Source organism: Botrytis porri, assembly GCF_014898465.1.
Source record: "Botrytis porri strain MUCL 3234 chromosome Unknown BPOR_003, whole genome shotgun sequence".
NCBI lineage: Eukaryota > Fungi > Ascomycota > Leotiomycetes > Helotiales > Sclerotiniaceae > Botrytis > Botrytis porri.
Genome location: NW_024066077.1, coordinates 231,275 through 256,209, shown reverse-complemented (window position 1 = coordinate 256,209; position 24,935 = coordinate 231,275). Strand labels below are relative to the sequence as shown.

General features: G+C 44.1%; 10 protein-coding genes across 10 annotated transcripts; 7 read left to right on the top strand and 3 right to left on the bottom strand.

The window, feature by feature from the left end:
- The first annotated feature begins 632 nt into the window (after positions 1-632).
- EAF01_002177 (uncharacterized protein) lies at positions 633-5,905 on the top strand. The gene is made up of 4 exons (XM_038910428.1): positions 633-812; positions 900-1,052; positions 1,141-4,531; positions 4,587-5,905. The coding sequence occupies exons 1-4, from the start codon at positions 751-753 to the stop codon at positions 5,598-5,600; spliced, it is 4,620 nt and encodes a 1,539-aa protein (XP_038773350.1). The 5' UTR covers positions 633-750; the 3' UTR covers positions 5,601-5,905.
- A 210-nt stretch (positions 5,906-6,115) lies between these two features.
- EAF01_002176 (uncharacterized protein) lies at positions 6,116-6,947 on the bottom strand (the record flags this gene model as incomplete). Its single annotated transcript, XM_038910427.1, has 2 exons — positions 6,116-6,846; positions 6,908-6,947. The coding sequence occupies 2 exons, from the start codon at positions 6,945-6,947 to the stop codon at positions 6,116-6,118; spliced, it is 771 nt and encodes a 256-aa protein (XP_038773349.1).
- A 711-nt stretch (positions 6,948-7,658) lies between these two features.
- Positions 7,659-9,494, bottom strand: EAF01_002175 (uncharacterized protein; the record flags this gene model as incomplete). The annotated part of the gene is made up of 5 exons (XM_038910426.1): positions 7,659-8,374; positions 8,429-8,445; positions 8,503-9,230; positions 9,282-9,321; positions 9,373-9,494. The coding sequence occupies 5 exons, from the start codon at positions 9,492-9,494 to the stop codon at positions 7,659-7,661; spliced, it is 1,623 nt and encodes a 540-aa protein (XP_038773348.1).
- Positions 9,495-9,957: 463 nt separating this feature from the next.
- EAF01_002174 (uncharacterized protein) lies at positions 9,958-10,822 on the top strand (the record flags this gene model as incomplete). The annotated part of the gene is made up of 2 exons (XM_038910425.1): positions 9,958-9,961; positions 10,014-10,822. The coding sequence occupies 2 exons, from the start codon at positions 9,958-9,960 to the stop codon at positions 10,820-10,822; spliced, it is 813 nt and encodes a 270-aa protein (XP_038773347.1).
- EAF01_002173 (uncharacterized protein) lies at positions 10,285-11,876 on the bottom strand. The gene is made up of 2 exons (XM_038910424.1): positions 11,313-11,876; positions 10,285-11,256 (listed from the first exon to the last, which is right to left on the bottom strand). Exons 1-2 carry the CDS (start codon positions 11,764-11,766, stop codon positions 11,009-11,011), a joined length of 702 nt encoding a protein of 233 aa, XP_038773346.1. The 5' UTR covers positions 11,767-11,876; the 3' UTR covers positions 10,285-11,008.
- A 237-nt stretch (positions 11,877-12,113) lies between these two features.
- EAF01_002172 (uncharacterized protein) lies at positions 12,114-13,064 on the top strand (the record flags this gene model as incomplete). Its single annotated transcript, XM_038910423.1, has 3 exons — positions 12,114-12,162; positions 12,222-12,850; positions 12,903-13,064. 3 exons carry the CDS (start codon positions 12,114-12,116, stop codon positions 13,062-13,064), a joined length of 840 nt encoding a protein of 279 aa, XP_038773345.1.
- Positions 13,065-13,689: 625 nt separating this feature from the next.
- Positions 13,690-14,412, top strand: EAF01_002171 (uncharacterized protein; the record flags this gene model as incomplete). The annotated part of the gene is made up of 1 exon (XM_038910422.1): positions 13,690-14,412. One exon carries the CDS (start codon positions 13,690-13,692, stop codon positions 14,410-14,412), a length of 723 nt encoding a protein of 240 aa, XP_038773344.1.
- A 1,613-nt stretch (positions 14,413-16,025) lies between these two features.
- EAF01_002170 (uncharacterized protein) lies at positions 16,026-17,561 on the top strand (the record flags this gene model as incomplete). Its single annotated transcript, XM_038910421.1, has 1 exon — positions 16,026-17,561. One exon carries the CDS (start codon positions 16,026-16,028, stop codon positions 17,559-17,561), a length of 1,536 nt encoding a protein of 511 aa, XP_038773343.1.
- Positions 17,562-18,258: 697 nt separating this feature from the next.
- On the top strand, positions 18,259-19,275 carry EAF01_002169 (uncharacterized protein; the record flags this gene model as incomplete). Its single annotated transcript, XM_038910420.1, has 2 exons — positions 18,259-18,474; positions 18,530-19,275. The coding sequence occupies exons 1-2, from the start codon at positions 18,408-18,410 to the stop codon at positions 19,273-19,275; spliced, it is 813 nt and encodes a 270-aa protein (XP_038773342.1). The 5' UTR covers positions 18,259-18,407.
- A 2,185-nt stretch (positions 19,276-21,460) lies between these two features.
- EAF01_002168 (uncharacterized protein) lies at positions 21,461-23,329 on the top strand (the record flags this gene model as incomplete). The annotated part of the gene is made up of 6 exons (XM_038910419.1): positions 21,461-21,597; positions 21,661-21,791; positions 21,844-21,897; positions 21,949-22,296; positions 22,345-22,401; positions 22,449-23,329. The coding sequence occupies 6 exons, from the start codon at positions 21,461-21,463 to the stop codon at positions 23,327-23,329; spliced, it is 1,608 nt and encodes a 535-aa protein (XP_038773341.1).
- Positions 23,330-24,935: the final 1,606 nt, after the last annotated feature.

Below are 24,935 nucleotides of genomic sequence, written 5' to 3'. Positions count from 1 at the left end.
AGCAGGCGTTAAGGAGGAGTGGAAAAGACAACACCCGAAAAAACACGCATGTAAGGAAGAAGGAAATTCCAAATACTCATTTATTAGTAATACCAAATTATTCTTATTCCAATGATAGTCGTTCTTGACTATCTAGGTAGGTTTTGACTTCAATCACTCCTATTTATCCGTGTTGATTGGTTACTAAGTACTAGATCACCTTGAGAATTTAGCTATAGCTACCTAGGTATTATATGTATTCATATTGTTGTTACATTCATTCACTGGCTGCTCCATACTATTCAAGTTAGTTTTATATGGCTGACTTCACATTCTCAAGACCCTCACCTCACCTCGGTTACGATGCAACACAAAGATATCCACGAAACATTTTGTTAACACCTGAACATATAACTTTCCAAAAATTAACAGCTTCCCCCATTAATACCAGAACGAAAGACTTGATCATAACTCAAAACTCAAAAAGAAAACCTGTAAACTCTATGGAGAAAGAAAATATGCTCCAAAGGCTATGACGCTTCTTTGGGGGAATCGCTTAAAATGCTCAAAATCGTGGATTGCCTAATGTTTGACTGTCCTTCCCATGCAATTTTTGGAACACAGTGATATAGCAATTTTGAACACCCATCTACTATCAATTCACAACCACCCGTTTTCATTTAATTAATTATTTGAAGCATCTCAGAATCTTCCATTAAGATCGGGACTATATCCGTTTTTTTAAAAAACGGATGTCGCGGTCGCGATATTATGAGCGAGGTTGGAGCGCCCATTCGCAATCGCCTTTTACGATCAAAACAAGATGAAGCAAGGTAAATTAATTATTTGAATATTGTCAATTGATGTCGCATCGTTTTCTGCATCGTTTGATGTTAATTTTATGATACTAACTGTGGTAGTCGGATTAATTCGTCGAGAAAGAGGAAACTTCGCGAGTTGTTCGCAGTTTGCGACAATGAGGGCCCTATACCTGTAATCCTTGGGATAGATTCCAATGCTCCACCAACCAATTCCGCAGAGGCACAATTTCTCGAGGCTTGTGATATCTTACAGTATGTACTATAACTCTTTCATGCACAAAATTTAAAATTATTGAAACCGTTCTACAATTTCTATAGACTTTACTGATGTCATTTATAGAGATCGACCCTTCAATGAATCAAATTTACCCACCCGACGACAGCTTCGATCTGATTCCTTGAAACAAAAATCAGCAACTCGCCAAGCGGGCAAGGAGATTTCGATTAAAGATGCATCTCATAAAATAGAACATTACTTCAAAAGCGATGGTGCAATACCACGAAAGAACCGTGGGACTACTCCAATTGCAAACAGTAACGAAGGACGGAATATCGAGAGAAATGGTGATGATGTAAGGGCAACCCCAGGGACGACTGGAGTTTCTATACGCAGATCTCCGTCGAAGAGCTTGCAGACAGATTTACCGATCGAGTCTTCTGCAGACATCATTTCATCGGTGGAGGAGATACCTGAAATAGCTAGTCATCCTGCGACTGCGGCGCAAAAGCAACATCAAGAGCATGATTTGTCCAGTGGAAATTTCGAAGTCGACCGTATTAAGAGAGTAGTGGAAAGCCCTCCTGGAAGCCCTGGAGTGGATCCAAGAAAAGCAGTGCCTCCATCTGCTGAGGACGTTGCGAACCTGCAAGAGCCAGTTATCTTCGGCGCGAATGATGAGAATCATCATGCTGCAACTGCTCATTTACCACCAAAGGAAGTTCAAGAAGCCCGAATAGAGGAGATTGAGAAGGCACGCGAGTACACAGGGGATAGAGGTAGACATTCAATCACGAATTCACTTCGGATTGCGGTAGATTTACCTTCATCTCCAAGTTCGACAATAGATGCACATTCGACCACAACTCCTGCCCGGCACGATGTTTCTGCAGATACAAGTCCTGAAAATGATAATTCTCGGTACGAAGAGGCCGAGAACCCAGGTGATGAGATTGATCTCAGAACTTCAACAGAGCCAAAGTCCAATCGCGAGGACATTGCTCAGGAAGATGGACACAACAGCAGACATAAGACTCATAATGAAATCTCTAGTACCGAGGCACTGGGTAGTAACTCAATGTCAGCTGATGCTCAACTTCGCATGGAGGACCAAGCCGCTGCCGGCTCCAAAGTTGCTGCGGTCGCTGAGATAGCAGATTCTGAAGCTTCGAGCTCGCAGGGTGTTGAAGATCCTAAACCACTGGCACAGGAAGACACGAGTGTAGAAAAGAAAAGTGTCGTGGCAAGAACCAGCGATGACGCGAAAGTTTCGCTGCCAGATGAAACAGTGCGAGGCGAAAAGGTTCGTTCGACCCCCAAAGCAAATGAAGTACCGGACTCTGAGGGCGAAGGACAAACTCCAGTCGACGCTATGGATTTGGATGGGGCTACTGTCAAGGATTCATTTGGAAGTCAAACTACGTTAGATAGTGGCCCTGTCACGAAAGCAAAAGAACCAACTTCTGTCGAAGAGCTTCCAATGCAGCTGCCCTCTGATGCTAAGACGCCACCATCTGCAACATCTACTCCCACAGCACGCAAAACACCATCCTCGACACCCGCTTCTGTTCAAGCGCCAATAGAGCGTATGACGACAAGAGTCGCTTCAGGGGCGATCAGACATAAGTCTGTATCTGAGATCCTAGGCGAAACGCCAGCGCCCTCCTCTCCTAGTTCGGCAAGAAGTCCTGTTAGCAAGCCAGATACCGAATCGGCTGTCAATTCTCCTTCAAGAGGAAGCACGCCAGGGTCTACTCGAAGCCTGCTCCAAAAATCAAAGGAGAAGAATCAAAGTAGACTTTCAACGGTCGTGTTTGCTAAAAAGCCAACTCCTGGTCCCAGAGGGAACGATACTACTTTGATGCCCAGGGGCGCCAATTCACATGCAGCAAATGCAACATCTCCTTATGACGATTACTTTGCGTGTTTGTATCTCAATAGCCACAACACACAAAAAACAGGGTATCCGCCATTGGACGGACTACTACAAACCGCTCACAAAACTATCACGACATCGAATGCTTTTGTGCCCATTACTGAGAATCAAACTACAAGGATTCTGAAGCGCATATATGGGCTCCAGAACACTTCTAAATGGTCTTTACGCCAACCCAAGCGATCTGAAGAACCTATCAGGCCAACCACGCACTGGGACGTCCTCCTCCAAGAAGCGAAATGGATGCGAACAGATTTTCGCGAAGAACGGAAGTGGAAAATGGCAGTGGCTAAGAACTTAGCATATGCTTGTGCCGAGTGGTTCGAAGCTAGCATCGAGGAACGAAAAATCCTACAAGTAAATGCTACTCGCCCAGCATTATTCCTGGCTGAAGCCTCCAAAGACGTTGAAATAGATGATGAGACTAGTAAATCGCTTTCGCACCCTACTCCCGAACTGATCGCTTCTGCAGAATTCGATTCTCCAATGGAAGATGTTGATGATGAACTTCGTCTCAATCTTATAGATACTGTCAGCCCTACTGCTATCTTTGGTCTTCAGGATGATGATGTTGTCTTTGGATTGAGTAGATCTCCTGCAACTGATAAACTACTAGAGGAACTGCCTTTATATGGTGCGCCACTGAGTGTTCCTTGCAATGACTTGCCTACCTCTGAAGTTGATCCTGATCGCTTCTGGAGACGACCTGCGGTCGGTATCAGTAGGTACGTAGAGGGCAGAATGGAATTGAAGTTTCAAGGTCCCTCGCGGAAGAGGAGCCGATTTGAGTATGAAGAAGACAGTGAAGATGAAGACGCCGAAATGGACCAATCTAGGCGTGAGAAGTCTCTTTTACCACCGGAACAAACTAACATTGGTTTATTTGACCCCGCCAACAAGCATATCCGCGACCGCATTCATGCTGGACACCAATTCCGGCCACCTTCAGAATTTCCCATGCCAGTACAAAGTTTCTTCGAGAATCGCTCATGCTCACAGTGGACTTGTGCCGAGGACGACGAGTTGAAGAGACACGTACGAGAGTATGCTTACAATTGGTCGCTTATTTCCAACATGTTATCAAGCCGATCGCTATTTTCATCAGGTGCTGAGAGACGTACGCCTTGGGAATGTTTTGAGCGATGGATAGCTTTAGAGGGGCTACCCGCAGAAATGCAAAAGACCGCATACTTCAAGGCCTATAACAATAGAATGGAGGCAGCCCAGCGAAATCTACAAGTCATGGCTGCTGAAGCTGCCCGGCAACCCATCGTAAATGGCCAACCAGTCCCACCTCGAAAGCGAACTACCACCACCCAACGTGTGGAGAAACGTAGAAACCAGAAACATTTAAGCTTAATTGATGCAATGAGAAGATTGGCGAAAAAGCGCGAGAACTCCGCCCAAAAGCAGCAATTGACTGCCGCACAGGCCGCAGCAAGAAAGCCAGCTGAACAACCTCAAACATGGACACCTATCAAGACCCCACAAGAGTTTAGTCGTTTGAAACATGATCGAGAGGAGCAATACAAGAAAAGCATGGTTGCCTTCCAGCTACGGCAGGAACAGGTTAGACGAGTAAGTAGTCACGAGACTCCCCAAAATTATGTAAAACATACTGACATCCCATTAGGAAGCACAAGCTCGTCAAAGAAATGCGATTCAGCAGCAACAGGCTCACCCCAATGGCTTGCCCCAACAACGTGGTCCAGCTCTTCCGAATGGTCTCGTTCCCCCGATTGGACAATCCAATGGAAATGGTCATCTCGCTGTTCCTGGACAGAATAGACCTCGTCCTTTACCCCCTCACATGGCTGGAGTTGGGCCGATGCCCAACAATCTTCGGATTCCACAAGCGATGTCCAATGGTGTCCCGAAAGCTCAAATGCAGGGAGGCTTGCCATTGAACCCTGCCCTGACACCTGAGCTTGCAGATGGCGCTCGTCGTGCTGCTTTGCAACAAAGGCAACAACAACACATGCAGAGCATGGCGCAGCAGCAGAATAGCCCGCATCCAGGACAGGCTCAGAATTCCCCTCCACGAATGAATGGCATGCCTACGCAGCCTGGATTTATGCCCAATAACATGAACTCCTACAATAACAACCATATCAATGGTATGGCCGGTTCTCCTGGTATATCAGCGCCTTCTCCAGCTCAAGCAGGCTCCCCTCGGTTAGACCTGCCACCTTCTGGACTTCCTAACGGTGGCCTGCCTCTAAATGTCCCGTTCAGTGAAATAGCACAAAACGTCAAAAAAGCTAATCCAAACGCGTCTCCAAACGAAATCCACAAATTGGTGGGTGAAAATATAGCTGCATATGCTAACAACAGGCATTTGCAGCAGCGAGGCTTGGTTCAACCTCCAAGCGGCATAGCAACCAGCGCTATGAACGCAGCGGCCGGTAACAACAGCATCGGAATGAATGGTCAAGGAGGACAGCGACCACCGCCAATCGGCATCGAGAATGCTAGTCCGCAGATGTACGCTCAAATGTTGAGTAATCATCATCAGCAGAGACTAATTACTCAGCAGGCACAACAACAAGCAGCACAACAGCAGCAGCAGCAGCACTCACAAGCCATCGTGAATCAAAATCGAGGGCAAGGGAATGGCAACGGGGCGCAACAAAATGGGGTAAAATAAATCGTTGATTAATCGGTCGCGACGAAGCATACGTTGTGTGGATTTGGTTTGCCCTGTTAGGTGCCTTTGAAGGGATGATGACTGTAGAAGTATAAATAGATTTTGCTAGGCTCTTGCAAAAGTTCAAGAGTATGCACTCAGCTTTGCTAGCTTTGCTAGCAGATGACTCATTGAATTAAGAAATATTAATGAAGATATGTACAGCTATCGTACTCTGTACATTCCGCAAACCCAGCATAATTGAACAGTTTCCTTCTCTACGTTTCTGTCTTTAATCTTTCCCTGGACTCACTCAATTGTGAACAGCATTTATATTTTAAATATTCCTCAATATTTTGGTTTCTGAAGTATTCTTGTTAGTACCTTGAGTATTTTGAGTAATGAAAGGTTGATGAAGAGCGATTCCCAACAATTTCAAATTGATTCCATTGCTGATGTTATCTAGTCTTTCCACTCCACTGGCAAGTAAAAAAGTCTTAAATACATCTACTTTCCAGCTGATTTTATATTCCTCGTCATTGAAGGGTAACACATTGTACAAAAAGCAGCCGCACTGGTGTGGTTATCGCATCGTACTCAATCAGATCAGTATTCCCAATCAATCCCACGCAATGATCCGTGTGCCCTAGATTCACAGCCTCATTGCTCACCGGATCACTGTTCAATGCCGCCACATGGACCATCTTTAACAGATACAAACAATGCATAATGTGGTACCCCTGAGTTGTCCAGACCGATTGTGCGAAAGGAATCTCATCCAAACTCAACGGCTGCGTCAGGGTTCCATTGATAGGTTGTTCTTTTTCATCTACTGCCTGTCCGTCATCAACGTACCAGTCGAATGGTCCGTATTTTGCCGCCCAGCGATCAGATTCTTCCTTGTCGAAACAGAGAGGGTGGATCCAGCCGAATGACATGATGTCCCATAGGCAGCCGCGTTCCATAGCTTCTTGCGCTGAGATTCCGCAGTGGGCGACGACTTTGGAGCCGCCTTGAGAAGGCGGCGGAGGAGTATTGGGTACAACTCCACTGTGGCTATCTACAAGCAGAGTCGTGAGAGTCACGGCTCCTAGGACAATTATGGCGAGAATGCTGGAGATGAAAAAGATTCTATGATGGGTTTGATGTCTTGTCTCTTTTTCAGATGAAGAGGAATCTTCGCCATCTATCGATGACGCGGATGATGAGGATGTGCTAGCGAGCAGTTTTTCATCGCTTCCATTGTTTTCTTCGGATGGGAATGCCCCTATTAGATGATAAGTTAGATGTACATCCTAAAAGTTTGTGCGGAAGTAGACTTTCCATACATTTTCTGAGTTTTGACACTGCATCTTCGAAACGAGCCATATTTTGGTGATAAATGGCTGTGTCAGTCGCACACCAGAAATTTTTGAAGACAGTGTACGATATTTCTGAGAGTTGTAAAAAATGGCTATGGTGGTGCCCGAATCGATTGAGCTCAAGAATTACAGGTGACAGGATTGCATGGAAATGTAGGATTCAACATAGAGTGTAAAAGAAGTCTCCGCAGTCATACAGAGAGAGTAAAGAAATGGATTTTCGCGTTACTGTTCAAGTTGTATAGCCGTAGAAGGGTTTGAAAAACGGGTCCAGTGAAGTCCGTACAAAATCGGACATTCAGAATCGGGACTTGTGGAACATGCATTTACCCTCCATTTTAGTATGGTGACTTGCGTCAAGAATAGGTCTGATAGGCGTCCAGGAGATTTTTAATTGTTTTTCACCTTTGTGGAGAATACTATGGATGGTAGATATACGATTTATGCTCGTATGATTTCTAATTCTAGTTCAAGACTTTTTGAGGACTTATTTATATGGGTGATTTCTATTCATGGATTACGTATCGTGTTATAGCTTTTTGATGTCTTTTCGATAAGTTTGGTAGAAGTTATTTTGAGAATTTATGTAGTCTAATTCTTTTGTGTATACCCAAAGCATGCAAGCAAGCAATCAAGTCGGTGTTGAGATTTCAGAAGTCTGCAAGAATGGCTTGAGGATTCTCAGAATCATGAAGGTCAAACTCAAAAGCAACCTCGATCATAGTTTCCTCGCACACCAAGCAGCACATAAACCAGCTACAATTCCCGTTCTCAACACCCATCTCATGGCGTCAGTTTCCCCAGTATGTGATTGTCTGCATACCCAATAGATTAGAGCTCCCACGATAGCTGACAGCATCTGTGGTGTCGCAATGGCAATGTTGTGTATAGCCATCGTTATGCCGGCCCTCGGCCTCAGGTCGGCTACAACAACTAGACTAGCGGATTGGCCCTCTGTGTCTGTTTCCATGCTTTTTAAATCTGGTATAGATGAAGAAGCTATCTCGGCGGCAATCATGGCAAAAGGAGCCCATTGGGTAAGTGTCCAAGAAAAGCCCATCAGTGAGACAAATAATACACTTGTCATGAAACCGTCTCCTCCAAGAGTTACTCCACACAGCGCGAAAGCAGTGACAATATGTGATATCATCCACATTCGGGGAAGTGTTAGGCGATTCGCAAGTTTTTCTCGCAATACCACGAAGATGCCAGATTTTGCACGTGTGGATCGCTCTTCCTTCTGCCATTGTAGTTTTGACTTAGATGATGAATCCGCATCGATGATGAGATAAGGCAGGCAAAGGTTAGTGACAAGTGCCACCATCGAGAAGACTAGCATTGCCAGGGTAGCATGCCGAATTGACTGCTGTCGAAGGCCGTTATAAAATTTGGTCGAGGGTGGACCCATTTTTTCGGAAAGAGTTTGAACTTCATCTACATTGATGTGGTCAGTAATAGATAATCGTATGAGGAGTTTGTGTAGCTTACAAAGCCTACTGAGAAATCTTCATGTGACCAGAAAATTAGTGATGCGGCTCTATCAAATATGGCGCTGAACTTACAATACAATGTTAAAAAGAAATGGGAACCAAGCCAACCAGGCGCAAAACTGGACTGCCATTATCATCTTGATCGTGGGGGGCAGTGTTCTAATCGCTCTGTATATGTCTACCCATATTTTCCGGAGCCCTGATTTTTCGGATCCATCGTTGTCAATATCTACCGCCTTCTCCTCAATCATTACAGATGTGATAGTGACAGTGACACCGAGCGAAATAGAGGCAATGAAGCAGAGACCTTTGAACTGAGGATTGGTCAACCAAGCAGGTTCTTTTGGCATCTCAATAAAAGCACAACCATATCCTATTGCACTTCCAATGATAACCGCAATACTTGCAAAAGAATTTGCTTTAGCTGCTTGAGAACCTGGACATGCATCCACGATTAACGCCCTGATACTGGCCTGGGCAGGTTGAATGGCGACATTCAGTAGCCATACCCCCGCGACTGCGAGTATCTGAATGACAAATTTTGCACCAAAACCATGATCTGACACTCCCAAAAGATTGCAGATTAGTCGAACGGCTTCGCTCGTCCAGGAAAGAGCGTTGATACAGGCTATTGTAGCAATTGTACCGTATATCATAAAGGGTCTTCTTCGTCCCCATTTATGTGTACAAAAGTCACTCTTGTATGCTATATAAGGCTGGAGCAGAGTGCCACAGATTGGTCCCGCTAGCCAGACCAAAGATACTACAGAGGGTCGCAAGTCAAGGGAAATGAGATAACTCTGGCGAGGTCAGTATCTGACAATGTTTTACCAAATTCAAGGGAATAATACAGATCCTTGGGCCATCACTGTTGCCCAAACAACTTGGAGTCTAGAAAAAATTAGTTGACGGCATACAAAGTGCTCAGTGATAGATACTTACCCTCCTATACATATTGTAAGACAGAGCAAATACAACTTGCTACGACTTGGAACTTCCTCATCTTCTCTCCATTTTCGAATCGTTGTAGTTGATGATCTAACTTGTTCGTAATGATGAGGCATTCTATTGATTTTCCCGGAGAGTAATGTGTGGTAGGGAAGATTTTTCAACGAGCAAATGTCGAAAAACCAAGCATGTTACAGAAACGTACAAATCACCCGGAAGATAGAAGAGAAATCACCTTCAAGAGACCCACACTCAAGTGACATGGCATGATTGGAGAGTGCCACCAAGACAATCTTCTTCTTTGGTTTGGTTGGCTGTGTACTGCAGCGATAGATCTTGTCTGAAATTCGGGCTCAGAAATGTCCGAAAATAGTCGGGACAGTTCCCCACCCGAAGTCACCGAATCACAAACACAATTAATTTTCCGATTCTGTCATATAAGCGAGTTTTTTATCACTACTTTGGTACCATGTTGTCGTCTTCTTTTTGCGATAAGCGTATTTCTCTGGTACCTTAGAATTGTTAGTCTTCTTCTTTGGCACTTCTTACGGATCCACTACGATCGAAATTTAAGTCAGAATGAGTAAATTGCATCTTTCTCCGTTATTGAGAATCTGCTAAGATATTGTTTCTAGAACCAATTCATGATGATGAGATGGGAGAGGTCAAGCTCTATGACCCTGTGCCCATGGGCGACGATGAGGATGATGAAGAGGGGCCGATAATGGAAAACCCCATGCATTACCGGGCACGAAAGCAAAGTCTCAGCATAACTTTACGAGAATTCGTTCAAGCACCAAAGTCACTCCTCGTTTCCGGAGTTCTCGCCACTCTTTGTATCCTCATACTCACTATCTCGAGCTTCACAATCCATACACCAGGCTCATTTGTGAGAATCCGGACTTTGTCGCAACAGAACTCTCTTCAACCCGATTTTGTCGATGCGGGTGAAGGGCCTTCGCCTGAATTAGGAGGAACTAAAAGATGTGGAAGTTTTCCAAGCCAAGCCGAGCAATACGGTTGCGTTTTTGATCTGATGAACTACGGTTTCACGGCTCCAGAGTGTTTCTACCAAGACTTGTACGAAGAAGCGCTGGCCACTGGACCATGGCCATGGTATATTGGAGAAAACCTCACGCTTGCATTGCCACAGGATGTTGAGGTTCTCAAGCGATCTGTCGAGACGTGGACTCAAATAAATTATCATTATCAGCACTGCGTGTACACGATGAAAATAATAGCGCGAGCGGTGGGAAATGATGATATTCTTGTTCCGCAGGAAATCGCAAGGGATTACCACAGGGATCATTGTGAGAACCTGATAGGCAGGTATGAGAATGGAGAATGGGGAAATGGCGAAGTAATGAACACCTGGATCAGGATGTTGTATAATCCATGTGTAAGGTTGAGTGAGATTAACAATGAAGATGTAGGGTATGCTTGAGTTATCCAGTCGTTGAATTGAACTGGCTATCAGTATCAAGATGCAGAACACTGATGTTTTTGCATTTCTTCCAAATTTCTATCTACCTATTATCAAAATCAGAAGCTACCATTGAAAAAGAATTCCGATATCACTTTGCAACACTAGAATACATCAGTGGCGATTCCTCGTTATTATTTCGTGATTCTACTTAGGAGATGGTCTAATAAGCCAAGAATGAACGTAGGGCGATGTAGTTCCGTATCTAGAATCATCCTGAACAAGAGTGCGCACGAATTGAAAGCCATGTCCCTCGTACAATCTTTGACCAGCCGGACTTGCCATTACAATTGATTTCAAGCCCGCTTTATCTACAACTTTGAGAGCTTGATTCAACATCATCGATGCTACTCCATGATGTTGATGAGCAGGATGGGTCGTCATGTAATCCACAGCTTTTCGGAGTTAGAAAGTCCTATTTCTTTATGTTGTAGACTATTATCAAACATACCAAAACAAGAACCACTATCCTTCAAAATCTCTTCCTCCACTTCTGCAAGAGGATTCCCGAACTCCGACGCAAACGCATAATCCATTCCTCTTATCTTTCCATTGTCTGTGACACTCTTAAACTTTCTTTCATATTCCGCCAATTCCTCAGAACTAGGTTCCGAAATCTGCGCTTCGGGCCATATCTCGGTATGGGTCTCGGGTAAAATATATCGCGAATACGCTACTATCTCTCCAGAATCTGTATCAACAACTTTGAGGTGCCGTTTGACGCTCCGGCCGCTGATGAAGTTCCATGGCAAGCGCTCACTGCAATCAGAAATTATTTGCTCAAGCGTCGTGTTGCTTTTTGCCCATAGAAATTTCCAGTGTTCATCTTGCCACCAGGCGCTCATCATCGCCTCTGCTAGACCTGGTGCATCGCTTGTGGATACGTATTGCACGGCGTATGGCATTTTGTCAATGTTCTTTGACTGGGTATGGAAAAAATACTGTTTGATTGCTCAATTCTCCAACTTGAATAGAAGGAGTTTTTCCGCAGTAGCATTGGCAGCACCACACGTATGTTTTTTGAACTCGCCAAATGAGGAGGGTGGTCGAAATAGGCTCCGAAAGCTTTCGGGGTGGTCGTTAGTGCGACGGCCCCACTTTAATACTTCTAAGCCCGATATGTTGATCCAGAGTTTCCTTTTCATATTCTTCGGAAATTGTTCAGAGGAAATAAATTGTTAATTCGATTCATTTCTTTGACCTATCAGCTGAGCAATTTTCTTGCCCAATTTGATTACCATCAAGTGTAAAGATGGCCCCCAAAGCTCTTGGAACGGCGGTTGTTGGCAAGGTCAAGAATGGTGAGTATTAAATTTGCGCTTAAACGTTTCATATTGGCAAAGCTAAACGGTTCCCATAGCGCTAGATTATGACTCTCACACATATTCTGTAACTCCTAATGGAGAGGACGAAGGTTTTCTTTCCTTGGGTGGAATGGGTCTATCCGGTGACGACAACTACGACACAGAAAAAGTTTCCAAACAGCAAGAGTACCTGGGAGCCCCATCACGACGCTGGTGGAATTGCTCTACTGTTATTGCCATAATATCAAGTATTCTAGCAGCCACTCTTCTCTTTGCTCTTGCTGCACTGCTCGACCGTAAACCTTCTATCAACTATATCCCAGCAATTACGCCTGACCTGAAACCAGGAGGATGGCCCTTGGTAGAAGCAGGCGACACGATCATCGTAGACTGTGGAAATAGTCCAGCAGAGGCCCTAGAAAAAGGCTGCGTGTGGGATCTCATGTCTTTTTCATGGACACATCCCGCATGCTACAACAAGAACATCTCGGATGAATTTCTCGAGTTATATGGGCCGTGGAAATGGTATTCAAATACCAATAAGAAACCAGGATACGAGCTTACGGAACAGGAGCTGCCATGGGTTACATCTGTGACGGCAGAAACCGACATTCCAATGGTGTGGACACAGGAACATTACCATATTGCTCATTGCGCTTATATCTTCAAGCTCTTGCATATTGCTGTGAGTTGCTTGGATTTACGAAATTCTGAATGGATGCTGACAATTTGGATAGGCAATGAGTGGACATCTTGTTACAAATGAAGGGATAGGAATGTTCCATACGGACCACTGCGTTAGTGTATTTTTGGATCCTGAGAGAGTAGAGTTTGAGAAAGTCACCACAAGAGTTCAATTGCTTTTTGGAAAGTGTGTTAGGATTAGAGATGTTAATTAATATGTAGCTTAAGGAAATATCGTAGTATAGTAAATCTTGGTTAATCAAGTCCAAATTTCAATTTCAGTCTGATATCTCTTTCTATGTGGATGCTATGTGAAATATCGTTCAATCTCGTCTTCGTCAAAACCGAGACACTTATACTACGTGAGACATGAGATAATTTTCTGCAATGTCAAGAAAAAGAAATAGTTGGGCGCATGTTAAATTATTGAGCAACGAATTCAATATCCTTCACACGTGCTCACAACATGCTGAAGAAGTTTTTGTTTGACCTATAGAACTTAGAGCATAACATTAAAGGTTTAGAACCTAGCCTTATTAAACAATATGTTGTACGGAAAATATTATGTACATTTAGCTAAATTAAGATTACTGCTCTATGATCTCCACCGGAGAGTTTATGGAATTGCATTATGGAATATTTCTTCGGTGCCAAAACTCATGTCCGAGAGTGTTCGGGCGACATCAAACGATTGGCTATGTGCCAAGTGTCTATCACTATCCCATTCATTTGCCTTTGATCTGATTCTAGCACCCATAATCTTACACTCTCAATTTTTAAATCACCTACACCATCCTTCTTCTGTGCTTATAGATCGCCCACGGGTTTTAACTTCAAATCATGGCGTATCCAGGGAAGCCAAAATACACACTTCTTAGCAGAATGTACGGCGAACGAGATGCAGACAAAGGCGAAGAAGACGCTCCTTTCATCTCAACCAGCAATGGCACAAGCAGACACAGAACCCGGACCTCTCGAATTGAATTGGGTCTTCAAATTGGCACATTCGTCTTCACAGCACTCATCCTCGTTCTCTATCTCATCAACGGCTCACCATTCCTCAAATCTCAGTCTGCTGTTGGAGACGGTGTTCTACCCGTTGGCATGTCCCGCGTGAATCCCTCTACAGCGCATAAACTCCAACCTTGCGGCCTCGACTCTGAAACTGCAAAAGCGAATGGTTGTATCTTTGATTTGATGACAATGTCTTGGCTTCATCGAGACTGCTACGACGATGAACTATCTGAAGAGTTCCTCGAAGTGGCTTCAGAGCCATTTTTCTACGATATGGAGGGAACAAAGCCTGTTAAGGATTATAAAGAGCTGTCCGAGGTTAAGGTGATGGTTTGGACGACGAGAAAATACCATATCTTTCATTGTTCCTATGGATGGAGAATGATGCATCGGTCCTTGATAAGGGGAGGAATTTTGGAATCTGGATTGTCATCTTACCATCACACAGAGCAGTCAGTACAATCCGTCCAACTAACTTTGCACTCCGAGATACCCAGTTCATCTCTCTCCCCCGATTACCTTCATTCAAACGCCTTACTGACTCCCTGATCCTGCAGTTGTACAGATCAGTTGATGAACCAGACTGCGTCCTTTGATACAGTTATGACTAGGATCAATATCGACTTTCCTGATTGTTAAAGGATTGGCTTTAAAATCACGCACAGATATCAAAGCTGCATAGCTGGGACAGGAGACAAATGTAGCGAAGTGCATATAATAGATAGCACTTTTGAATGATAATTCAATCCTATAATAAAAACTTTCGAAGCGAGTTGACAGAACACAGAGATCCCGTCACGTGAGATTGGAGTGATTTCATAGCATTCTCTCGCTGAGAGTGATCATGTGAGCTTGGAGGTCAGTACGTAGTCTGAACTTCAAACCAGACACTAACGTTCCTGTTCCTAGAACGGCCACGAGGCTTTGCCTATGACCTCATGCTTGTGCCCTGGGGGATCTTAATGTTCGGAATTAGTCAGGCTTATCGAAAGGAATGAAATTTCGAATTAGGTTCATGAAATGAAGTGGACCCTGATCCGATGCATTGGTTAGAGTCAAAACCTTAAATTTCTCCTTGCTGAATTGTAGCATAGACCCTGTAGCCCCTGACCAGCCTGTCACAAATTTAACTTCACACTGTGGACACTAGATAGTGTACAGTGTCTGAATGTTGAGATCGAGATCCTGATCGTATCTTCTATGTGTCTACTAGTAAGCAGTCACCGCCGTACGCGTAAAGGGTAGGAAGATCAAACGCGTCGATCCTTCACAACACTCCTCAGATAAGAGAATGTAACGGTCGTAATGCATAGTTGAGGAAATTCTAGCTCCAAAACAAGAGCGAGTTGACTCAAGCGAAGCTACAAATTAGAACGAACATTTGTACGGAGTACTACAGAGTAGGTGAGGTGAGGTCTGCAGTTCTGTATACGAGATGGCACGTGAGAAGAAAGATGGGATATGTGCACGGGCCATCAACTCTAATAGGTTAAAGCGATCCCGGCAATCCTAGAGCTCATTCAGCAACCTTACATATACGAATTGGCGGTCCGTCCTCTACGTCGTACACAACTAGGTGTATGCAGGAAAACGTGGCGATGAGCTGACCTGCACTATCACGAGAACCCCTCCTTCTGAACCAATTCAGTACTCGGAAATATCCCTTCTTGAAGATCACCATAAGATCAGTCCATGCTCGCATGTGTACGCGTGGTACATGCGGAGTTTAGCCATTGAAGGTTGACCTGAAAGATAAGCTTGTATCGCAGTACATACAAGCTTCGTCAAGACTGATGTCTAACGAACACGGTATCTGCCATGCACATACCCGACGAATATGCGCCGACGAAGCTAAATTCTTACGTGAAGTTTCCTGACAGAATCGGTGCGTGAAGATTCGGAGCCTTCAAATTCGGTGTGTGTGTGCAAGAGATGCATCGTCAATGTTGCGCGTTATTCCTGGTAGCACAGGATGAACTAAAGTTGCGTATCTTAATGTAGCATTTCCGAATCTCGAGGTAGTCCCTACGAATCGGTCTCGGTCTTGGAGAATTGGTCCTCATTCTCAATGGTCCTTATACTTTGCAACATGCTTCTGAAATTTTGTGGAATGTTTTGTCTCCTAGCTAGCCTAACTTCATCCTCTCAATTTGCTATTGAAAATGGCGATACCTGAATCTGATATTACCACGGCCGGATCTCAACACTCTTTGGCAGAGAAGCACTCAGCCCAATCTCAATGGAACTCGACATCCGAAGACTTCGACAACCAGAAAAGCTATGAGCGTGGCAGTGAAGACGCAATGAGTGATGAAACTCTTCAAAGCATGCCTTTCGATGAGGAGACATCGGCTATGTCCAAGTTTCACCATGGGCTAAAAGCCCTTTTCATTACTCTTTTGCCGAGTCCAATATCAAGATTCTGCGGCTACAAAGTCGAAGTCCCTACACGCCAAAGTCCAACAGCATACCTAGATGGCATGCGAGGAGTTGCTTCATTTTGTGTCTATCTAGAGCACGTCGCTATGAAGTTCCATCCTTTGATGTTTGAAGAATATGGAGATCATCCGTATTTCTGGCAACTACCCATCATCCGTCTTGCATTCTCTGGCAGTGTAATGGTCGCTATATTTTTTGTGATTTCTGGCTTCGCTCTGGCGCTTCGACCATTGGAGTTGATTTATGAGAAAGATTGGGAACGACTGTACCGTTCCTTATCTTCTGCCACGTTTCGAAGAGCCTTTCGAATAGTGCTTCCGCCAATGGCAGTAACGTTTGTGATCATGTTACTCACAAGAACACACGTGTTTGACGCCAAATACTCTGGAACGGTGGATATGGACCTTGGCGGCCCAATCTATCAAGAAACATTCTTACTACAGTTTGTGGACTGGTTGGAATACGTGTTCAGCAAGCTGCTATACCCTTACGAGTGGACAGTATCACTTCACAACGTGACAAAGTCTGAATATGCGGCACCTCTGTACACCATACCAAAAGAACTATGGTGTTCTTTCATGCTATTCATTACACTCACTGGCTTGGGGAGATTGAGACCAGTCGTTCGTCTCGGCTTCACTTTATTCTTGATCTACTACGCATTTTGGTGTATGCGATACGATATTTCTTGCTTTCTTTGCGGAATGCTTATCGCTGAGCATCACGTTCGTAAAGCCAGATCCGCAGTTGTACCCAAACCCATGAGCAAAAGATTAGCGTCAGCTTTTGGGTGGTCTGTAGTCTTGTTTTCTGGTTTATGGTTGGCTTCGATTCCTCATATCCATGGATCATATGGATCAACTACCTTTGGATTCCAGACAATTTCGGCTATCATTTCCTGGGAATCTAATGTATTCGTAGTCGGATCCATCCTCATCGTCTGGGCAATCTCGAATTTACCTCTCCTCCAAAAAATCTTTACTTCTCCAATTCCTCGATATCTCGGCCAGATTTCGTTTGGTTTGTACTTGGTACATTGGCCGATCCTTGCCTCTTGGGGTTGGCGACTTCAACCAGCCATCTGGAAGCTCACTGGCAATGACACTGACTTCAATCACGCATTTGGATTCACGATTTCATTCATCTGCATTACCCCGGTTGTTATATTTTTCGGGGACCTATTTTGGCGAGTTGTGGACTTGGGATCTATTAAACTCGCGAGACAATTGGAGGCTGATCTGATTGTTTCATCTCTCTAAATAGCTACTCAGATAGATTCTTACAATGAAATATACATTGATACTCGTGCAAATTTTCTAATTTCAACTGTCTTGTGTGTTCATAGATTCAAAAAGTTGAGAACATGCAACTTAGCCCATAACCAATTACTGTGATATTTCTCCCCAAACCATAAATTTGTCATCGCGATCACGTTAGATACACGCGACTAGTATAGATTCTACAGTATCTTAAACTTATCCACGGCATTTTGTCTAGAATCTTTGAACCTGTCTAATAATCTATACCAGATGAAAAATACTATCTCAGAATGGAGATGTGAACAATAAAATTTCGGTCACCCCGAAATATCGATATCGTCTTAGCTAGAACTCGTGAGCGCGATTCCTGAGCCAAGATTCGACTGATTAACGGAACAAGGTATTTTGGGACTCGGGGAGACCTCTCCAGGGAAATCCCTTACAGCAGAAATAGTAGTGGTCCGAGGCTTGTCGTACCCGGACAGAAATCGGGCCCGAAATTCCCACCGAACAAACTCCGGGTATCACCGCTTTCTCACATAGGGAGAGTCAATCACGGGGAAACCCTCAAACCAAATGTCTGACGTAGACTGGCTTGAAACAATATCCCCGAAAGTGTCTGCGTAGGTCCACTCTTCGGCGCAGTCTGCAGTTAGCCAGAACCAAATCTGGGGTGTAGAAATCGGTCTTTGAGGCAATTCTTTGAGTTGAGCACGATAATTGAGAACGATCAGTGAAGTATATATATATTTAAATTATCAGTTTGAGAAAGAACATTCCTACTCATCAACAAGCTATTCCGTCAAGCTCAACCTATCTTCAACATCCTATAATCATCTATTCAATATGAAGGTTTCTCAGATCCTCGCCATCGTGGCATTTGTCACCAGCGTTGCTGCTGCTCCAGTCTCAGGTAAATAATCACTCACTGCATTTGCACAGGTAGCAAGCTAAAGAATACCTACTAGTCGAAGCAAGAGATGTTTTGCAAGCACGAGAGCCAACCAAGCTCAAGGTTGATCGCAACGCCGAGCCAGAACCCACCAAGCTCAAGGTTGACCGTCGCACCAAGCTTAAGGTTGACAGAAACGCTGAGCCAGAACCTACAAAACTTAAAGTTGATCGCAACGCTGAGGCCGAGCCAACAAAGCTCAAGGTTGATCGTCGTACCAAGCTTAAGGTCGACAGAAACGCTGAGCCAGAACCTACAAAACTTAAAGTTGATAGAAATGCCGAAGCTGAGCCAACAAAACTTAAAGTTGACCGCCGCACTAAACTCAAAGTCGATCGCAATGCTGAGGCAGAGCCCACCAAGCTCAAGGTTGACCGCAACGCTGAAGCCGAGCCAACAAAACTTAAGGTTGACCGTCGTACCAAGCTCAAGGTTGACAGAAACGCTGAAGCTGAGCCAACAAAGCTTAAGGTTGACCGTCGTACCAAGCTCAAGGTTGACAGAAACGCTGAAGCTGAGCCAACAAAGCTTAAGGTTGACCGTCGTACCAAGCTCAAGGTTGATCGCAATGCTGAGGCAGAGCCTACCAAGCTCAAGGTCGATCGTAACGCTGAGCCAGAGCCCACCAAGCTCAAGGTCGATCGCAATGCTGAGGCAGAGCCTACCAAGCTCAAGGTCGATCGCAATGCTGAGGCAGAGCCCACCAAGCTCAAGGTTGACCGCAACGCTGAAGCCGAACCCACAAAGCTCAAGGTGGATTAAGACTGCTCAAATAATCCATGCCAGTTGTAGGTAAGATTCCGAGCTGTCTTCGAGTTCTTTGCTGACCCTGGGTGGTACTCAGTGCTATCTCCTAGCAGATTCGAAGCTGGGGCCTTTTGGTGACTGACCGTCAACCAGGTCTTCAAATAAATGACATGATGTGGGGAATTGATCACCCGAGTGATTGTGTGGGAATGATGTGCTGGTGTTGACCTTAGCCACTCCTTTGTCAGAGTTTTGTCTCCTCATTGTGTCGTAGCTCACAGAAATGAATCTTGTTGTTTGCACATTTTTTGTCCACCGGACAAACACGTGAGTAACTTGAGTCAGTGACTGAAAATCGGAAAATGAGTAATTGCCCATCATGTAGAGTTTACAATTGAGTATATCTGTGAGAAAACTCAATATCAAATTAATAATTCGAGGAACGCACTAGGTCTGAGAATCCTTGAAGAATTCGGTGCCGAATTATCAGACATTCGAAGACCTTGCATTGAGAATCTAGATGGTGGTCAAACAATCAGCAAAGAGTTTAGATTTGGCATCTTGTGATTGGCTGAACTCTGCTTAGAAGTTTCGTCCACTCTATTTGAGATCATCGTCTTCGGGCAATTCACGGAAATGTAAGTTCCACACTTTGTGTACCTAGTACCGGTAGTGCCGCATCATCTTGATGAACTGGGCTGCCCCAAGTAGGAACGTTGAATTTAAGCTTTAATTAGATTGCTTTTAAATGGAGCAAAGGGCTTAGAAAGTAACCTTAGAACTTTCCATCAGAGAACATCGGTTTTGATGAATACTAAGGTTGATCTATCAAGTGAAAGCTCCAGAGCTTTCTACAATCCTAGCCCATGTGAGCTCATTTCTTCAATCCCTACTTAGGGCAACTCAAGGCAACTCAATTCACCAAAGGGATACGCTAGGTTGATTGATGTGTGAGAGCGAAAGATGTACCTACCCCAATACGTTCACTCTCCATCCCAATTGCAAACATAGAACATAGCTAAAGTGTCTCCAACCATCCACGTGATCCAATATGCCAGGCGGGGGGGTCGGTAGTGCCGAATTGCGGCTCCCCCCTGCCACCCCACTCCCCCCGCCCAGTTCTCATTAGACTCGACAAAACGACGTTCCTTGTCACGGTAAGTAACCGTGATTGTGCAATACCTCGTGGATATCCAAAATAAGAGACGATGAGAATGAGGAAAACGAGGAGATCAATCAACCAGCAAAATCCTCTGGCCCGATAGTAATACGCAAGCATAGACAACAGTTTCGGCGCCCGATTGTTAATTTAGGAAGTTGCTTCCTCTGCAAGCCTCGGCCACATACCCCATCATAAGCGGCACAAAGTGGAGACTGGAGTAATGTGCGGATTGAGCTCTTGGGGTATGATAAGCAATACCGTTACGATACCGGTACGCGACCCGGGGCAGTGATTGGAGTAGTGTGAGTTAGTATCATGTATTACTGTACATTAGTGCAAAAGAATGGCTGAATTACCCACTGTAACATGTATGTATAAGCTGTCTTATATAATACTAGTAGCATATTGGGTTTCAGTATTCCTGTACCTGTTTGTAGGAACATTCGATGTTCAGTCCATGGCTGATTAATTCAAGTGACACAGAATTCAATCATACTTCGTGGAAGATGTGATGTAGAATGCGTAGGTATGATCAGAGTGGGGCGTATACAGAGCAGGCCGTACACCAACCCAATGACTGCCCTGGGGACATCGGCAGGATTCTGGTGTACGGCGTATTCAAATTTAAACTAAGTTCTGACTGCTTTTCTTCAGCTGCGACTCAAAGTTAATCGTGGCGACTTGCATGATAGATGCATGTATGGTGTTGTTTTGCCGTACTACCCATAGTGTCCAGTTATTCGTAATCAATGATGTTCGATGCTTGTTTCGACATCGTCAATCGTAAATCCCATCCTTCGAGAACTAGTCCTTCGGTAAGATTTTAAACGCTTTTTAGTGAGATGAAGGCGTTATGCCGGGAGAATGAAAGCGGTTTAGAGGGAGACCTTTTTGGTCATAAGGTTACACTTGGCAAGTGGTGGAAGGTTCATCTGAGAGTCCTATAACAAGTCAGATGGCACCACTAACTACACTTCATGACTACTGCTCATTCAAGTTCGAATCCCGATCCTTATCATATCAATTTTTTTCTACAGTATGCCTGAACAGTGCAAGTTCCCTAGCGGAAGTAATTCTAATTCTTGCGATCAATGTTTCCGTACGAAGCAGAGTTGCTCCAAACATCCAATACAATGTCAAAGATGCGCTGAGCTAGAAAGCTCTTGCACATATAGGTAGATACTACAACTCCTCTCTGTTATTTTTGATTGCTTTGTATAACTTATAATCTTCACTAGCTTTGGAAAGTTCATGGGAAGACCCAAGCGGAACTTCAAGAGCCGTCGGCAGTTGCAGAATGAGACAAAAAGTGGCCCGGATCAGCCAGACACTTCGAACCGTGGGGACAATTCAAACATATCATTGGAAGGTTGGTCTCATCTCACTCACAATAATGAATGCGCTCACATAAGACGGACTAGGCTCTGAAGGGGTACCAAACCTGACCATCTCATCAACTTCAATGACGTCAGATGGCAAGTTTACTTCTCTTGAAACAGAAACTAAGTTAACATAAATAGAAATAGAATCTTCAGACTGGTGGCAGTACTCTCGAGAAGACAAAGAAACGAACAATTATCCTTTCAGTGTGAATGATGTCGAGAATCCTTCTGCAAAGCGAGATCGATCTCAGCAAATAGCGCCTAAAAAGACCGCGAAGACTTCCGCATGTGATCAATGCTACCGATTCAAAGTCAAATGTACAAGAGAGCCAGATTGCTGTCAAAGGTGTAGTTTGAGTGGTAACTCGTGCACCTACAGTGCTGCCATTGACGTAGATCGATCTCGAAAAAGATCAGCTCCACCAACAACAGAGTCGCCCAAAAAGAAAACTTCTTTCTCGCTACAGACCAAGCCAGCTCAAACCATGGATGGCAAGTAAACTTTCTTCTTCCAAGGAACATTAGACTTATAATTCTTAGGTGTTGGCTCAAGTTCTACTACAACAGACTCGAATTGCAATGAGATTGAAAATACCTGTTTGTATATCTAGCTTTATGTGTTTACTTCAGGCTGACTTTTCTAGGCCACAAAGACTTGGTTACTCTGCCGCCACAGTCAAGATATCAAAAGCACCACAGATTAGTTTCTGCGCCCGAGATTCCTACTTCTTGTCAGCCAATTTCGGCTCTACGTGAACCGACTCATGTCATAGATGAGTGTGATATTTCTTTCCACGAGTCTTCTCACTACTATAGCGATAGTCTTCTCAGTATGCCACCACTAGACATATTTTTTGGTAATGAAAATCCTCCACATGATATTAACTTCGATATCGGCGGAGATGAAAGTCACGAGCAATCGCACGGAAGTGAAGTACCTTCTAATAATGAAAACAATTTTGACCCTATTCTGGCAGACAGAATTTCAGGAGGTTGTAACTGCCTTCAATCCGCACTTTTGAGTCTCTCAAATTTGCATGCTGTCGTCTGCGGTAATCTCAATTCATCATTAGATGGTATATTTGCCGCAGCACGAAATGGTCTGTTCATTTGCGAAACTCTAAACCTGGCTCAGTGCTCTTCTTGCGAGCTCAGTTCCACTTCAACATTGTTGATGCTTTGCGTGGCGATTTTGCAGCAAGTATACAATGCCTACGAGTTACTTGCCAATCCTACCGGCCTATCCACGAAGGACTTGAACGGGGCTGACAAAAAAATGACATTGAGCATAAAGATTGGAGCCATGGAGTTCACTGACATTGGACATAATCCAAGTATCTTGAACGCCGTTCTCAAGACGGAGAAGGCAAAAGCGGAAAGGATCTGTGTGGAGCTGGAGAAAACGGTCACCAATGCTCAATGTAGGGATCCTGCTGGAGTCGGAAAGGAAGAGACTATGGTGCGCGATGGGCTGGTTAGCTTGATTGAGATCTTCCGTGGGCGGTTCATCACTGAAGTGGCGTAGAATCAACAATAACAAAGTCATTCTACTGAAAGTATTGGAACCGTTTCTATAAGCGTCTCATGCCTCGATGATATTGGTATTGGTCCAATCTCTAATGCGGAGCTAATGTGTATCAGGATTTCCATCTGCGTTCGGACTAGTATTTTTTACCCTTTTGAATGGTTTCATACCAGAGCTGACATTTATGGTATCTTTCATGCAACTGTAAAAACTGGAACTGCTTAGCAAATTGGAAGTCTTCATAAAATTGATCGTGACCTCCCATATTGCCTGACTTGGTTGTTTCAGCTTTCGTATTTTAAGAAACTGTACATAGATCACCACAACTGAACGTAAGACTTTTATCAGCAAGTACCAAATCAGGGCTGTTCGCTTTTCAAAAATAGACTAAATATGATATACTTGATGCTATTGCAAAATTTGATGGTCAAGTTCATGGTGTTGAATATCCGATGATTGCTTTTCTCAAGAAGAGCTGGACGTCCTTGCTTGAACTTATAACACTTGGAGAGAATAGTTCTTCAGGACCAAAACCAAATCCTTCATTTATTTTCTCATAAAGTAATTTCTACCTTGGGTGTATCATCTAGAAGAATCCAGTTGACTGCTGACCAGCATAATCAAATGCTTAACTCATCCTCCGAGCTCCAGGTATTATCATTCGAGCCTTGCTCCTGTGATGATAGAATTGATCCTTGGTCTCTTCCAGTTGTTCTGAATCTGACCCTATAATCATCAGAGAAGGGGTCATCGCTATCATCATGGTGCTCGTCATTGTCTTCTTCGTTTTTTACGACCATTTGATTGTAATCAATGAAAATCATCTCCAGTAGATAGAATTTCCGTACGCAATTTAGCAGGCCCCTGCTCGGCTTCGCATTCAATTTCCTTACCATCATGGTCGGAATCTTCTGAAATTGTTTCTCTTTTCAATGAAGAAGCTGGCAGCATTGGTGACATTTCGACAGATACTTATTATCGTCCCCATATCTCCAACAGCTGACGTGCTTCTTCCTCGACTTTGGAGGCAGGTGAATAGTTAGACTTTTTTGTCTGGTTTGGTATCATTCTGAGACTGCCAAACAATTAGGGTCGGCAATTTTTTCTTTACTCTTTAAGGTACGCTCTGAACTAGTATCCGAATTAAAGGATCTGGGTTCTACATTACCCCATCTTTTTCGATTTGAACGGACTTGTTATGTTGAAATTAACCGCATTCTGCGGGTTTCTTGACGAAGGTGGCACTGGTATCTTGACGGGTCTATTGCCACATCAATAAGCTCTGCCAAGGTTCGTTCCACGACTAAGCTTCGGAAATGATTGCATATTGCTATTGGATCCAGCATCTTACTGTCTAAATTATGAAAGCCGATGCATAGAAACTTGATGATGTTGCACTTGAGTATTTTCCTGACCACATCTTAGCTGCTGGGTCATAAATCCTTTGCCCTTCTTTGAAGGTAGTCCATTGTATATACCAAAGTTGTTCCAATACCCTTGGAAAGATTGAGTATTATGTCCAAACCGATGAAAGGTTAGCAAGAAATTATGGCCTGGATTTCCATAAGACTGTCCTTGTGCACATCGTAATTGATTGGTGAAAAGT